Below are 15,879 nucleotides of genomic sequence, written 5' to 3' on the forward strand. Positions count from 1 at the left end.
TCATAATAATGGGCCCAAATCTTTTTTAGATTTGCGACAAAACTTAGCCCTTTCTATCCTATTTTAGACTAAATCAAGGGCCTAACTCTGGTCTTACTTGTGGGGTCCCAAAATTTAAAACCCCCGGGCCTGCTTCCCTCTGAAAAAAAACCTAGGTCAAATACTTTTGAGATTGAACGACACAAATTGGGTGGACGGGAAGGGGGGCCAACAAAGGGGCCCTTTGGCCCACCCCCCACCCCCCCAAAAAAGAAGGGGGGGGGGGGGGGGGGGGGTGCACAAAAAATTAACCAAAAAATAAATTCAAAGAGGGAAAAAAGTTTTGAAAAAACAAAATAGGGGTTTGAAATCTGTGCAGTGCAAGTCATGAAAGTTTCAATCAATTCTGACAAATCAGCTCATTCGAAAACTTTCCAAATCACGACACCGCTCGATGGGAAAGCACAATACAATCCCCGTTGTACAAAAGCCCAGCTAAAATAAGACAGATTTGTCACCTTGGAAAAAATTAGTTGTACAAGACTGTCAGGACAGCCCCTGACTATTTTTGGCTTGATGTATAATATAAGCAAAGAGTAAAACTTACAAAAAGCATTTCTGGTCGAAAAGGCCATAATTCAGTCAAAAAACTGGGCAGGGTTTCCCTGACTCATGATGGTAAACAAGTATCAAAATATGAAAACAATATTCAAAGGACTTTAAAATTTTGGGGGGGTACGCAAACTTAAACATTTTTCTAATCAAAAGGGGCCATAATTCGAAAAAGCTTGATGGTTTTTCCTCCCCTTTTTTTCGATGGGGTCATATGTTTAAAAAGTACGCAAAATATGAAAACAAAATCTCAAAGGACTTTGAAAATATTTGGGGTGGTATGCAAACTTTAACATTTATTCTAAGTCGAAAAGGGCCATAATTCAGTCAAAATGCTTGATAGAGTTGCCGCCTCCTTTTTACAAACTGGGGTCATGATGGTAAACAAGTATGCAAAATATGAAAGCAATATCTCAATGGAATTTGAAAATATTTGGGGTGGTACGCAAACTTTAACATTAAATTTTATTCTAAGTCGAAAAGGGGCCATAATTCAGTCAAAATGCTTGATAGAGTTGCCTCCTCCTTTTTACAGACTGGGGTCATGATGGTAAACAAGTATGCAAAAGATAAAAGCAATATCTCAATGGACTTTGAAAATATTTGGGGTGGTACGCAAACTTTAACATTTATTCTCTTATGGTTTCTTTTGCATTAGGCCACACCTCTTACAATTTCTTTTGAGTTAGACCACGCCTCTGAAGATTTTATTTTGTGTTAAGACACCTGGCTGAAGATAATGAAGAGGATCATTAACATTATGCATGGCCATACGGATAGGACCAGCCATTATTTGTCTGTTGGGCGTAACTTGCATAAAAATGACTGAATATATCAATATAAATATATCCTTTTCGGTCAAGGAAAATGAAAAACAAAGACTTGTTTACATGAAGGACATGATTATTGACACACCATTAAGAGCACATAGAGAGAAAAATCATCAATCAATTATCTACATCAAAATCTACACAGCCATATAAACTAAACTGTAATTCAATGTTCACATTTTTTGCAAATTTAGATGTCTTGGACGCTATTTATACATTGAGAATAGTTTTACATTAGAATTCAATTAGTGATAACAAGGTCTTGCATAATATACAGAAAACTTATTTAAATAATAATTTTCTCTATAATTCAAGGAATAATGTAAAAAAAAAATCTATCCTTGGAGACATACTGGAAATCAAACACTTAACTTAAGTTTTGTCTTTTAGCTTCAAAATAGAACTGCAACAAAAAACTATGGTGGGCATTGTATTGGGTCTCAAATCGCCAAATATGATTTAAATATTCAATCCTGCGCAATTCTGTCTTAATTCCAATATTATAACAACTTTTTATGTCACTAAAGCAAACAGTAGCCATAAAACTTTGAAATGTTGCAATATAAAAAATCTTAAATTCTTCAAAAAGTTTTCTGTTTATTTAGTATGAAAGATCAAAAGAGGAGTTTCTGATTATCATTCCTACATAAGCAAGTGTATTACTTTAAGGTATAAAATCATTTGAAACATGCCACTTCAATTAATATGTCACAAGTTATTTGAAATAGCTTTAAATCTAAGACTGATAAAACTTTAAAGGCTGTACTGAAAAATCATCATTTCTGTGTGGGATTTATTTTCGTGGATTTCGTGGTGGACTAATTTTTCATAAATTTCATGAGGAACTATTTTTAATAGGATTTCATGGCAGTATCAATCCAAAAAATTTAATCCCAACAAACAATCAAAATTTCCATCCTTTTATCTTGTAAGTGGAAATCCAGAGGTTCATATCCTAACGAAATACATGTAGCCGTTTTAGGTAAAACCACGAAAATTTTGTACCCACAGAATTAAGGTAGTGGACCTGTAATGACAGGCGGCAATTTTCATCTCCTTACGCTCGTATTCTTGGCATGCAATTTTCGGCAATCTCCGCTTGTTATGAAAAATTAATTTTCTGTTACAGCCGAAGGATGCCAAAATGGCACTCGAAGGATACGAAATAGCATATCAAGGATACCAAAATCGCATACCAAGGATGCCAATATAGCATACGAAGGATGCCAAAATAGCATTCGAAGAATGCCAAAATAGCATACAAAGGATGCCAAAAATGCATACGAAGGATGCCAAAATTGCATATTAAGGATACGAAATCGCACGGAAATTGTTTACTGCCATTACGGGTCCACTATCTTAAATGATTTCACAGTAAAAAAAATTTACTTCCGAGAAATGAAAGATAAAACAATTCTAGGGTAGACATTAACTAATACTATACTACTGTGCACATGTGTGCGACTATAAGGCAAGGTTTTAACTTGATTGAGGTAGCATGGTTTTAGTATTATTCTAATAATTTCTTGGTAATAATACGTTATATGCGACACTAAAATATGTGTTTATTTGTAAATCTAAATCCAAAGCTGGTTGTGTGTATGTATAAAGAACAGGGCTTGTGCTTATCAAGTTCATCTCTTCTCCGCATGAATATTCAGAGCTCTTTCATCCAAGTGTAATAATGCAGAGCCAGTTCATTCATCAAAAAATGCATTCTTCTTTCATCCATCTAATTTTAATTACTGTTAATAGAAATGATTGTAAAAATGTGAGCCATGTAACACTTGATTTCTATGAAAAGTTTCATTTTAATCCGCACTTCTTGTGCAAAATAACAATTTCTGTACTGTATCTTGGTGGCTTAAAGATTAACTGTGTCTATAAAACCTATAAAATATCTTTCAATCATTATTAACAGATGCAGAAAATGTTTAAAAGGAAAAACAAGATATCTCAATAACAGAAATAACAAGATAAAATTGAAATATAACATGATGACATGACAGGTAATAACACAATACGAGTTTCAAACAATATTGGCTCAAAAAATATTATGTAGCTGGTAACTAGTCAAAATGGAATACTGGTACATTTTGTATTGATGTATGGGATATGTTTGTTATGCAAACAAGTATTTTCTAATCAGACAACAAAAAACCAAGTATAATTTTAAATGCACATACATAATGCCCATGCTTCAACTGAATGAGTATGTCTAAAAGAAAAGTGTTTCAAATTACAGAAAATACATAATCTGTGCATGCACAAGGGTTTGAAAAAACCTTAAACATTCTAATACAAGCTCTTGCAATCAGGCTCATCAAAAACAGTTTTGTATGTGAAATGATAGAAGTCTGTGTGTAGTAAACCACTTAATTCGTTTACTGTTTTTACATTTGGATTTCTGTATAGATAAATGTACAATTACTACAAACTACTATGGATATATAAGAATAACATGTAACAGGGACCAGTTTCTGAAAACTGTCTAGTTCACTCCAGCATCTCATAGACCTATATGAATGCCAATTGGTACATGACCAATGGCAAGGTAACATTCTTAAGACTGGTCTTGAAATTCAATATTATAAAACTGGAGTTAAAGGTCTATAGAACTGAGTCTGGTAACCAGTCTTGTCTCAAAAGTCCAGCTCAGCTTTTGATTGGTCATTTATAAACAGGAATTTGAAACTGACCAATAGAATGTAGTTTTATATTCACCAGATCAAGCATAGAATTAAGGGGAGATAACAAAACATACATTAACCTAGATCACCTCAGAATAACTGGTCCCTAATTTTTTAACAAGTGTAAAATTGGCTACAAATAACAAACTGGAAATGTTAACAATAAATACTATTAACTTATCCCTGAGAAAAAAGGCATTGTTTTAACATATTGGCAAGGTAAAATATACACAAGTTGAGCTAAATATCTGAATGATAATGGGGAAAAAAACAAAAACTCATCCTGGAATGTCTGCCAATTATGGGTAGGAAGAATGAATTGTTGAGAAAAAATGCATTTTATGTCCAAGTCTTTAATTTCGCATTGAAAAACACTGATGAGTTTTACTGCTATGTACATTATACATTGATGTGCGCATTCTACATGGATATCTGCGGTATGTGTCGAAACAATTGTTTACTGTGACTAGAGTATTCCCTGTTCAAACTAACAATGAAGACATGAAAGCTGTGAAAATGGAGAATAAATATGCTCACTGTTACAAGTAAAAGACTTTTTGACAAGTGCCTCAAAATGACATTACAAAGCAAGTTTACAGAGAAGTTAGAAATTCATACTTCTACATGAATGCATGGTGTATTGCATCGGCTGTAATTTGTTGGAAAAATTTAATCGTGCTGCTTGCTACACATTTGAGCCGCACCATAACAAAACTAACATAATGCATTTGCGACCAGCATGGTTCCAGAATAGTCTGCGCATCCACGCAGTCTGGTCTGGTTCCATGCTGGTCGCAAATGTCGGTTTTCTCATGGCGCCGCTCAAATTATACTGTTCCGAAGTCTAACCACTTTTGAAATGCGGCAAAGGTCCAACACGTAATTACAACATCTCTAATTAAACTCTCAATGAAATTTATCAACCCCTTTTAAAATTTCAGAAATGTAGGAATTTATTCCCATTGGGGCCGTCTGACATTGCACAGGTAAACGATTCATGACAAAACACATTATTCCAGGGACGAGCACGAAACTACTGTAATTGTATATAAATAAAGAACAAGGTACAATCATTTCACGCTCAGCCCTTGCTAAAACACAATAACAATCTGTTTCAAAAATTCCATCACAAGAGTTTTCTGGAACGTTTCCTCCTAACTGAGCAGAAGTCAAGTGCAAGTTAAATAAATATCATTCAAACGGTCTCAAAGAATGGTAGGTAAATCTTCTTTTAATCTCTACTCAGGTTTTATGATAAGATCAAAAAAATGCTTTTTTAAAAAAACAATCTGACTAAAACTTTAACCAATGAAAAAGATCTTAACAAAAATCATTTTCTTCTAAATTTTACAATACAACATGCACATGTTGCTTTTATGCAAAACTAAGATATTCTAACGTTTTAGGTGTTGAAAAGTAAAGAACAGGTGGCTTTTCTGGAGAAGAAAGTCCTGTAACAGAATTGGTAAAACACAAAGCAAGTAGTAACCAACCAGACAGCATAAACCTTGTGTAGGTGTACTTACTATACAATCATATAAAATAAAGTAACAAACAAACAAAAATATGGATTTCTCAAAAAGTTGGATTCAATACTAGGCACATTTGTCAACCAAACAAATAAAACAAATATGTAATTTTCACAAGACCTAAACCATGAAATATTTCACCATGACAACAAAAATACTATAGCAATCTCTTATATCATACATTTAATGATCAAACAAAAAACTGCTGACTGTTGTTACATGTCAACTACTTCAATGCAAAAAAAACTAACTTTTACAACCAAAATGGCAATTTTTCCCCCAGCAAATAATAACAGTTTGTAAGGAAATGTGTTAATAGTTTTCTTTGCTCTTTTATAAAAGTTGCCGAGAAAATCATCCTTACTTTCTGTATTAACAGGTTCACATCGGTGATAAATTTTAGCAGGGTGACTTTGCTGACTCGATCTTTTAGACCATTTCTTGTTAAATCTGATAATTTTAACATTTTCAAAATTCATTCATTCTAGTCAGACAAGACTCTCAAACCAGTAACTGTAACAGGACTTAACGAATTATAACGAAAATGAAAGGCTTCTTTTCCTTACTGTATACTTACTGTAACATTTAAGGTAGCAGACCTATAATGACTAACGGCAATTTCTAGTCAACTCTGCATTTTACTTATACTATTTCAGCATTCCCCATAGGTTCAGAAAACCATGTGCTTGTACCAGCTATATTAAGTAACAAAGCAATCCAAAATGGCATACTGTAAAATCATTTAATTTCGTGGGCATGAAATTTCGTGGTTTTGGTCAAAACGGCAATTTGAATATTTCGTGGGGATAAGAATTCGTGGACTTCAACTTTTGAACATAATATGAATGGGAATTTTACTTGTTCGTTGGGATTAATTTTCGTGGATTGACCCTACCACGAAATCCATGAAAATTAGTCCCCCACGAATATTAATGATTTCACAGTACAAGAATATAATATTGGAACGGAAACTGCCGAACATCATTATCTGTCCATTATATCAAGAACTAAACCAAATGTGCTACAGCCATTTGTTGACAAACTTAGTAATGTATAGTGTGTCCATGAATGTATTCAAGTTTAGGCCTCACTTTTTTTACAACATACATAATATACAGTCAAATAACAATTGAAAACAGACAATTTATCTTGATTATACTGAACAAAAAAAAAAAGGACTAAAATAAATTAACAAAAATATAAACATCGTTAACAAACTGTATACATTTTGGAATATAATACTACATAAATGTAAGGATATATAAGTGATGTTAAAAAACACTTTTTATGGCATATCAATTTCTTGCGAAAAAAAATTTTTTTTAACAAGTTTCTGAAATTCTATATTTTTTCAAAATATTTCCTGAAAGCCGAAAGAATCAAAAAGTTATGAAGAGACATCTGATATAAAATTGAAATTGCAATAAAATCAATTTTCAACATTCTTAGCAAGTATCAAAACAAATTGGAATGTCACTTCAAAAAGAATATAGAAAATGTTATCAAATGGATAAATGCGGCAGAGTGAAGACTTCTGCAAAACAAAATGACTGGACTATTTACAAAAGGACTTGTGTAGCATATAATACATACAAAATTATGTAAACTGACTAGTAAAATTAAAGGTAACATTAAGCACTGGCTATAATGAAGGACTGTAGCCCAAAAGTTGTACGTATCTATGAATATATTAAGAGTCTAAGATTGAAAAACTGAATTTTGTAGACCAGTCCCAAAATGCAGCCTTGCCATTGGTCAATTTTTTAAATCAACCAATCAGGTGACGACACTGTGTGACTGGTCTCCAAACTCATTTTTTTTCAACCAAGGACCAAGTTACAGCTTCCTGACATGTATTTATTAAATTTAACATCTACCTCGATTTCTTATACAATTTTGCAATTGGAGCAAACAGGACACACAAGTGATAATGTCTGTAACTGGAAAACTGCTACCATCAGCTCAACATCTTGAAGCACATCTGGAAACTTCTTCAATGCGAACTACAGTCTAAAAGCACTAAGTGTGTTTGCATGGGATTTTCATGTTTCACTAATTATGTGCAGCACGAGCAATATGGAGAAAGAACTCCACCCTGTCCTTGCAAGTGTCTCCACACATATTGCACTTATATGGGTCTTTGTAGCCATGGTAACCCATATGCATTGTATACATTATACAGTCTCCAAATGAAATCTGACAATGGGGACATTCATAATCACCTTTCTGCGATTTTGTACAATAAGGAGCATCCAGCCACAATTTCTTATCTAAGGGAGACAACTCCAGCTTATGTCCATTGTCACCATTCTTAATCAGTCTTGCCGGATCGGCCATTTTCGGATCATTCAAAATTTTCCATGCAATATCTGCTCCACGTTGGATGGCTGCTGCAACTGGCTTACGACGATTGTGACTCTGAAATCCAGGTGGGGATGGCGACTTCTTGAAATCTTCATCAATCTTTTCGGCATCACCATCACTGGGTTTGCCATTATCTACTACTGCCTTCTCATTAACTTCTGCATTATCTTCCTTCAAGCTTGATTTTTCATTCAACATTTCAAGACTGGCATGAATCTGTTTAAGATCTTCTTCAGGAAGTTTCTCTGAACTGTCCACATTTATGTCCTCACCCTCAGCTGTAGACTTATTATCTGTTTCATCACCTGTTTCAGAGAAAACTGGATCCACCTCAGCCATCTCATTTGTCTCCGCATTATCTCTCTCCTCACCATTTTCCATCTCTCGTTTTTCATTGTCCGAGTCATTTTCTGCGTAACTATTGTCGTTTCCACTATATCCTTCTGGGGACTGTCCGTCTGCTTCAACAGGAAGGAGATCAGATGTGTACATTTCATCCATTTCTGCTGCCGAGTCGTCATCACTTTCATACATATTGCCTTGCTTCTCTTGCAACTTCATGCATAACGTATCGAGCTTAAATGCTTTGCCTTTTCTTGAACGTTTTCTCGGAGTCGGCGACATTACTTCATTGGAGTAGACAGAGTTCTCTCCACTTGAGTGTTCCCCTTCGGCATCATCATGTTTGTAACTGCCTTCCTGCTGATAAACAGGTGGCGAGCTGCGAGGCTTTGTCAAGTCTAGTGGGCTGTCGGATGCAGGACCTTCAGACGAGACTGGGACTGGATCAACAGGAAGTTTGCGTTTCAAATCAACTGGGCCTGAACCAAATTTCAAGGTCATCTGCTTCAGAATATCAATTCCCTCATCTTTTACGTGTCCTGCTCCCTGGACTCCTCCATGGAATTTACCATTCATAAATGCAAATGGTGACATATTCAAAGCTTCCTCTTTTTCTCGCTTGACTTTCTGCATTCCGTCCGACTCTTTCTTCCCATTAAGGTTCAGCTCCATTCCAGGACTGAATGCATCTATTCTGGGCGACTTCAAAGGAGAACGGAAAGAACTGAGTGCATTCATTCTCTTCTGATTGTCTTCTAACAATGACTCTGATGACAGACCGAACATGGAAAACAAGTCTTGATTCTCAGAAGCATGTACCTTTACCACGTGACTTGTAAGAATTTCTCGACTAGTACCAACGAAGCTACAAAAATTGCACTTAAATGGATCGGAATTTGACGAGGAGGGTGGGGATTTCATTTCTTCTGACTTGATTCCGAAGTTTGGAAATCTGGCAAACTGAGGATTGAACCTTGGTCCGAGACTTAGTGGATGTGGGAGACGACCTGGCATCTGTCCTTGCATCAGTGGCCAGAATGGCGAAACCATACCTGGTAACCCTGGTAGCGGTGCCATAGATGTTGGTGGCATTGGTAAGAAACTTCCTGGACTCTGGTCCATCTTATCTTTCCTAGGTCCCCTAGGTCCGCGGGGTGGTCCACGTTTAGCCATCAAAGAGAGACCAGAAGCCGTAGCGTCTACGCCCTGTGGAAGGCTGCCGTCAGAGTTGAGAACAGCCGCAGGCTTGTGATTGTACTTGCGTAGATGAAGTTTCAAACTGTGACAGTATTTGGTAGCATATGTACAATCAGCACATCTGAAAAGAGTACATAAAAATTATTTAACCACCATTCATTCAAAGAAAATGTGCATATTAAGGTGAGGCAAGTTTTCTCTGGTATCTATATATCTATATTCTTTTACGACTATTTAAGCAATAACGGCTAATGATGTGACAAGGTTTATTCCCTCACACCACCTTTTCATTGTCCATGTGGAATGTTAAATCATTTAACTGGTTAAAAATATTTCAGAGTAAATATTTTAGCACTTCTTAACAAAACAAATCTGTATTTGTAGATGTTAACAATGAAATATATACTTCGTAAACAATACATGAAAGACTCAAATTGTTTTGATGAAAACATGTTGTTCCTCCAAGGAGGTTAACAAAAATTTTCTCACTTTACTCTACAGGTGCTTGTTATCTGTACCGGTCGGAAATCTACATCTACAGAGGTGCTTCCCGAAACAGAAAATGCATTGCATGTTTTTTTGTCTTAAGAAACACTAATATTTTTTTCTCTATCCATTGAATCATTTATCAAGAAAATTTATCACAGAATGTTAAAATCTTTGACAATAACTGCATTAATTTTGTCAAAATTCTGTATTCATTTGCCTCAATTTGATTTTTTTTTTACCTGTACTGATAGACGTTCGTATGAGACTTCATGTGCGAATTCAACATGGACTTGTTCACACAGGCGTAGTTGCATTTCGGGCATTTGAACGGCTTTGAACCGAAGTGATTGCGTAGATGATACTCGAGATGATGTTTATATTCTGTAACGAACGGACATCTCGGGCACTGTAGAAGCTTGTCTTCCTTTATATGTGACCGTGAATGGGTCCAGAATTCAATCTGTAGTAAGAAATAAATTGTTAAGTACTGTGAAATTATCAATATTTATGAAGGACTAATTATTCATGGATTTTTTGCATGCATCAATCAAAAAAATTAAATTACAATAAATAATGTTCCCATATTTTTATCTGTATGTGGAAATCCTTGAATTCATATCCAACTGAAATACCAGGTAGTTGTTCTGGGAAAAATCACAAAATTTTAAACCCGCAAAATTAAATCAGGTCACAGAAAGTAATTTATAGGTCAAGACTACAAAATTAAGATACAGAGTTGTATCCCAAGGGCAGGAAGCTGTTTTTCATGGGCGACTGAAGCAACCACAAACAGACCTCCACCTCAAGTGCTAGTGGGGAAGTTGTAATTTAATTTGCATGGAATCTTAAGAGATAACAAACCATCGGTAAACAAATAGTTGAAAAACAGTATTAAAACAAAATGAAATGAAAACATAATTTTACCAAAGACTTCAATTGCCAGAGGAAGTGTACAAACCTTGTCAGTGGTGGAATATTCGCACTGTTTACAACGGAATACTTTTGGCCTTCCTGGCATCGTTCTATTGTATCCTCCGTCGGGATCTTCCGTATGAAAATCTTTGATGTGTCTCTTCAAACGTCCCTCAGTTCTCGACTTGTAGTCACAATGCGGGCATATATGTTCAAAATGTACAGTCATGTGTTGGTCAAAGTCTCCTTGTGTAGTACCTGCAAAACAATGTTGCCATATTATGTGATTGAAGTGTTCGTTCATATACAATTACCGTGTTGAACATTGAAGTTTACACTAATGTGTTAATCAAAATCTACTCTTGCCATCCCTGCAAACTGTGGGCAAATTCATACAAAGTGTACACTCATTTATAATTACAAAGTAGACAATATACTATATAACGTTCAAAATGTACAGTTTTGTGTTTAATCTACCTCTTACTGTCATATCCACAAAAGGTTTAGTTTAGTTTTGTTGAGTTTTAAGTCGCACATACACAACTTATGGTCACTTTGCAACCTTAAACTGTGGAAGGAGAAATCTGGGATGGTAATCAGCGTTAAGTGGAATTTTTAAATTCAAGTTTGTTTCAAGAACTTCCCTAGACAGAAAATCCTGAAAATTGGAATTCTTTACCGTTTATATAATAAGGTGTGCACTCACTTTAAAAAAAAACATGCTGCCATAAATTTTCTGAATACTTCATGCTGACAATCATTAGCGTAAAAGATAATTTCAAAAATACTGATGTAAATTTAGAAGCAAGATGCATGAATTATTCCAAATACCTTTTTATCATTTCTTTCATCCCCTATATAAAAATGTAAAAGTTCAACTGAAATTTAGAAGTATACGCGTATGAAAAATCGAGATTTTGAAAGTCTGATGATTGAATAATGTTTGACCAACAATAAAAAAACAAATACTTTTTATATTAAGCTAGGTGATAGCTCCTATTTCTCAAGTCTGACTACTTATTTTATATTCCAATCAAACTTCCATACCCAATATGTGACCCAGTCAATTTAAGAATTTCCATCCAATCTGTGAACCAGTCACTAAGAACTCTCATCCAATTAGTGAACAGGTCACTTAGAATTCCCATAAAATACAAGTATAATATTAAAATACGAGAATGTTACCATATTAGTCGCAGGAAACACCATATTCGAAAATACATAATCCCATTTTTCTATAATATAATCTTCAAAACAATTCCCCAAACTAAGCTCCACATTTTAGACCCACTATTAAACTGTCCGAAACTGATAACCTAGACCATTTTTTCCCCTATAAAAAGACATCAAAAAAGCCTCTTATATACCAAGGGTCAATAATTCACGTGGTTTATAACCTGTTTGCTTAAGTCAAAACAAAAAGTCAAGCTTTTTAATGTAAAAACTATAAATCAAACCAGAAAATCAATTTCAGCGGCCTGACCTCTTTCCTTCTTATCAAACTACCTCCAACCTTTTTGCCTCATCCCTACTTCTCTACTTCTACTTTTCTACTTAAGACTGAGTTCATACTCTTGAACATGTTTTAGTTAAGTCTTGCTTACTGATGGTCACTGTTCAAAATGCCAAACTTGCATTTTCAGCAATTTAGTATTTTCTGCCTGGTAACTTGGGGAATTTAAAAGCTATTCATAAAAAGGATATATCTTTAGAAAGTAACAAATATCTAATCGAAGCAGAAAGTCTCAACATATGTGAAAGCCTCTTGAAACTATGATCAAAAGGAAAGAGAAACATGTAAAAAAAGAAAACCTAATTAGGCATTTTTCAAAAGACAAAATAAAACTCAAGTCAATTTCTGCTTTTGGCATTATTTTGAAAACATGTACAATTTTTATCCTGTCTTTTTATCCAGAGAAAAAATTGGCACTCGTTCTGAGATCATAAAATTCAGTTTAAAGACCAGTCTCAACATTCAGGCTTGCCATTGGTCAATTTCAAATCTGTTCTCAGAATTAACCAATCAGATGCTAAAGTTTTGTGACTGGTCTTAAAATATAATTTTATATCCTTGCACCATGGAGTCCATTATTTTTTTCATATCTGCGCTTTATTGTAGAGTCAGCCGAAATATTTCCGATTGTGATTATGTAAAATGAGAGAAAGAATTAGGAATTCTAGTTTAACAATGGCATTAATATATACATAATTCTCAAACATTTATAAATTTTTTGCATTACCTTTAAAACTTTAACAGAATGAGTAAAAACACTGATTTTTTTTTGTCGTCTGTATCAAAGGTACTTTTGTGACAAAATTTTTAATGGTTACTGTAGTACAATAGTTATTTGTTAAATGTCACACAAGTGTAAATATCCATTATTTTTGTAACATTCTGAGGGCATTGTAGCAAGTTTTTTGTCAAAATGACCACCAGATTCAGGTCAGTTTCATTACTATCTGGTCATTTTACCACTTTCCCTGACAGAAAATACAAACCTAAAACTAATGACCACTGTCCACTTTAGCTTTTGACATTATTTTTCTAACATATGTTGACCATGAAAACCTTGGTATACTTTATGCTATTACTCATATTAAAACTGCCTCGCAAACAATTTAGCCTTTTTATATTGAATTTGGAAAAAGGAATTTTACTTGAAATGTAGAAAAAGTCATTTTACATTAAATGTAGATATTTAAAGCTCATTTTACACTTAATGTAGAAAACTTATGCTCAAGGTCAGCTTTGTGAATTATGAGAAAACCAACAGTGCATTTTCGACCAGCATGGATCCAGACCAGCCTGCGCATCCGCGCAGTCTGGTCAGGACCCATGCTGTTCACTTTCAAAGCGTATAACAATTAAAGAAACCCTTAGCGAACAGCATGGATACTGGTGGATGCGCAGGCTGGTCTGGATCCATTCTGGTCACAAACGCACTACGGTTTTCTCATGGCGCGGCTCATATATACAGTGCTAAAATTCATGGAGGACTCATTTTTGTGAATGCAATTCATATACAAACAAAAAGTAGTTTTCTATCCAAGTAACAAGAAACTTGTACAATATACTAAAATACTGAAAAATCATTAAATTTTGTGGGGACTACATTTCATGGTTTTAAACAAAATGTCTATTTCACATGGAAATGAAAACAAAAAACATACATTCAGACAGAAGGCACAGAAATTTTACTTTTTCGAGGGGATTTCACTACGTGGGTCGACACATTCATGAAATCCTTGGGGATTTTATATTATACTTTCATGGAAACAAGTATTAAATCCGCAAAAATTAGTCCACATAAATAACAATGATTTACGTGTATGTGTTTCATTCTTAACCCTTACCTGAGAAACTGCAGAGATGACAAAAGAAAAGCCCCTCTTTTATACGTGGCAGGAAGGAGTTGGAATCTTGTTCTTCAAATGACAAATCGTGGACCGATCTTGGACCATGGCCTTGACCATTGTAAGATGGAAGAGGTGAACTCTGCAGAGACTGTGATCGCGGACTCAATGGCGGACTTGAACTCTGTGATGTGAGTTTGCTCGACTCTGGAACCGTCTCCTGAAGTGAGTAACGTCTGTGAATCGCCTCGTCCCCAAATGGTGAAATTCCAATCGAGCCTAACCGTTCTTTAAATTGAGCGGATTCCAAATTAAACCTTAGCCTAGCTTCCTCAGCTCCGAAAGCCGAGGCGTATGGATTGATATTGCTTGGTAAATGTTGCGTAAAACCAAAGTTGCGATTTCTTTTATCATAGCCTTCGGCTTGCTTACTCAAGTTCAACTCATCTCTTTCCGGGTCACTCTCAATATCAGACGAATTGGAACGAATATAGTTCTGATATTTTTCTCGTAAAGCTTCTGCTTCAATGTCCTCTTTTCCCTGTTTTCTCACAAGATCATCGTCACCATTTTGCATACGTTTCTCTGGCGTAAACTTATTCTCAAACTTTTTTCCTATTTCTCTGTCATGTGTGTTGAGCCCGTTGTCAATGACATCTGCAGCTTGCGGAGAAACAGCGTCACTCCTGAAGATAAACAAGGATATTTAAACATTAATAAAAGCCAATATTACGAATCTATTTTCTTTCCTGGTCATGTAACATACCACAGCTGACTCTGAAAACAACATACAAAAATTTCAGCATGTCTGTACTAAGATTCAAACATGCCTGTTTGATACATACTTAACAAGCAATTAGATTAAAGCCTTGATCAAACGTTTTCTCCCATGTAAAATGACTATACTCACAGTGTTGTTTTTTTTTAAGCTTTAGGGGAATGGTGGTGGGCCTAGTATAAGGAGGGGAAAATTGCGCCATAACAACTAAAACAGGGGGAAAATTGTGTCGTGATAGAAAGTGTTTTTCATAAATATGGTACAATAAAAAAGAAAATGGTTTAAAAACACATTGTCTCATGTTTTAAATGGTACAGTTTACTTTATTATCTGGAAAGGGTTTTATTGGTTGGGATATGCACAAATTTTTTTTTTTTTTTTAAATTATGAGGAATTTTTTTCAGAAATAGGGAAAAAAACATAACAGAACAACCTAAAAAAAACAACACCACTGCCTCAAAATTCAGCACAAACCTTAGCCAGACAGACAAATGAACATTCAGTTCGGAGACTCTGAGCACTTTTTTCAGACAGAGAGGCAAACAGAAGAACAGCCAGGCACATCAATAGAGTGTCTGAAAACCTTTTTTTCAGATTTGATCAAATAATTTTTTTAAATTTCCGTATTTAATCCATCACTAATCAATAAACTTAACCGAATTTACCTCTAAACAACACAAGTTATCAAATTTAACTCGAGCATTAAAATGTCAATTTATCAAATTGTTTTCATCCATCCACTTTCTCCTCCACTAAAACACTCCAGTTATTAAGATGCTCCCTGGATTTATTAAAAGTTCAAC

At 34.9% G+C, this 15,879-nt stretch overlaps 1 protein-coding gene across 12 annotated transcripts in view; it reads right to left on the bottom strand.

The window, feature by feature from the left end:
• Positions 1-1,473: 1,473 nt before the first annotated feature.
• The window catches only part of LOC123541329 (uncharacterized), a 64,218-nt gene continuing 49,812 nt past the window's right edge, over positions 1,474-15,879 (bottom strand). For 11 of the 12 annotated variants that reach the window (XM_053526663.1, XM_053526662.1, XM_053526672.1 and 8 more), the window contains 4 exons: positions 14,299-14,984; positions 10,991-11,202; positions 10,272-10,492; positions 1,474-9,664 (listed from right to left, as the gene is read on the bottom strand). In XM_053526663.1, coding sequence (XP_053382638.1) covers positions 7,693-9,664; positions 10,272-10,492; positions 10,991-11,202; positions 14,299-14,984 — 3,091 coding nt within the window. In that variant the 3' untranslated portion in view covers positions 1,474-7,692. Of the gene's footprint in view, positions 9,665-10,271; positions 10,493-10,990; positions 11,203-14,298; positions 14,985-15,741; positions 15,855-15,879 lie in introns of those variants that run through there. The other variant, XM_053526671.1, reaches the window with a different exon arrangement.

This window comes from Mercenaria mercenaria, chromosome 16 (genome assembly GCF_021730395.1).
Source record: "Mercenaria mercenaria strain notata chromosome 16, MADL_Memer_1, whole genome shotgun sequence".
In the NCBI taxonomy this organism is placed as follows: Eukaryota; Metazoa; Mollusca; class Bivalvia; order Venerida; family Veneridae; genus Mercenaria; species Mercenaria mercenaria.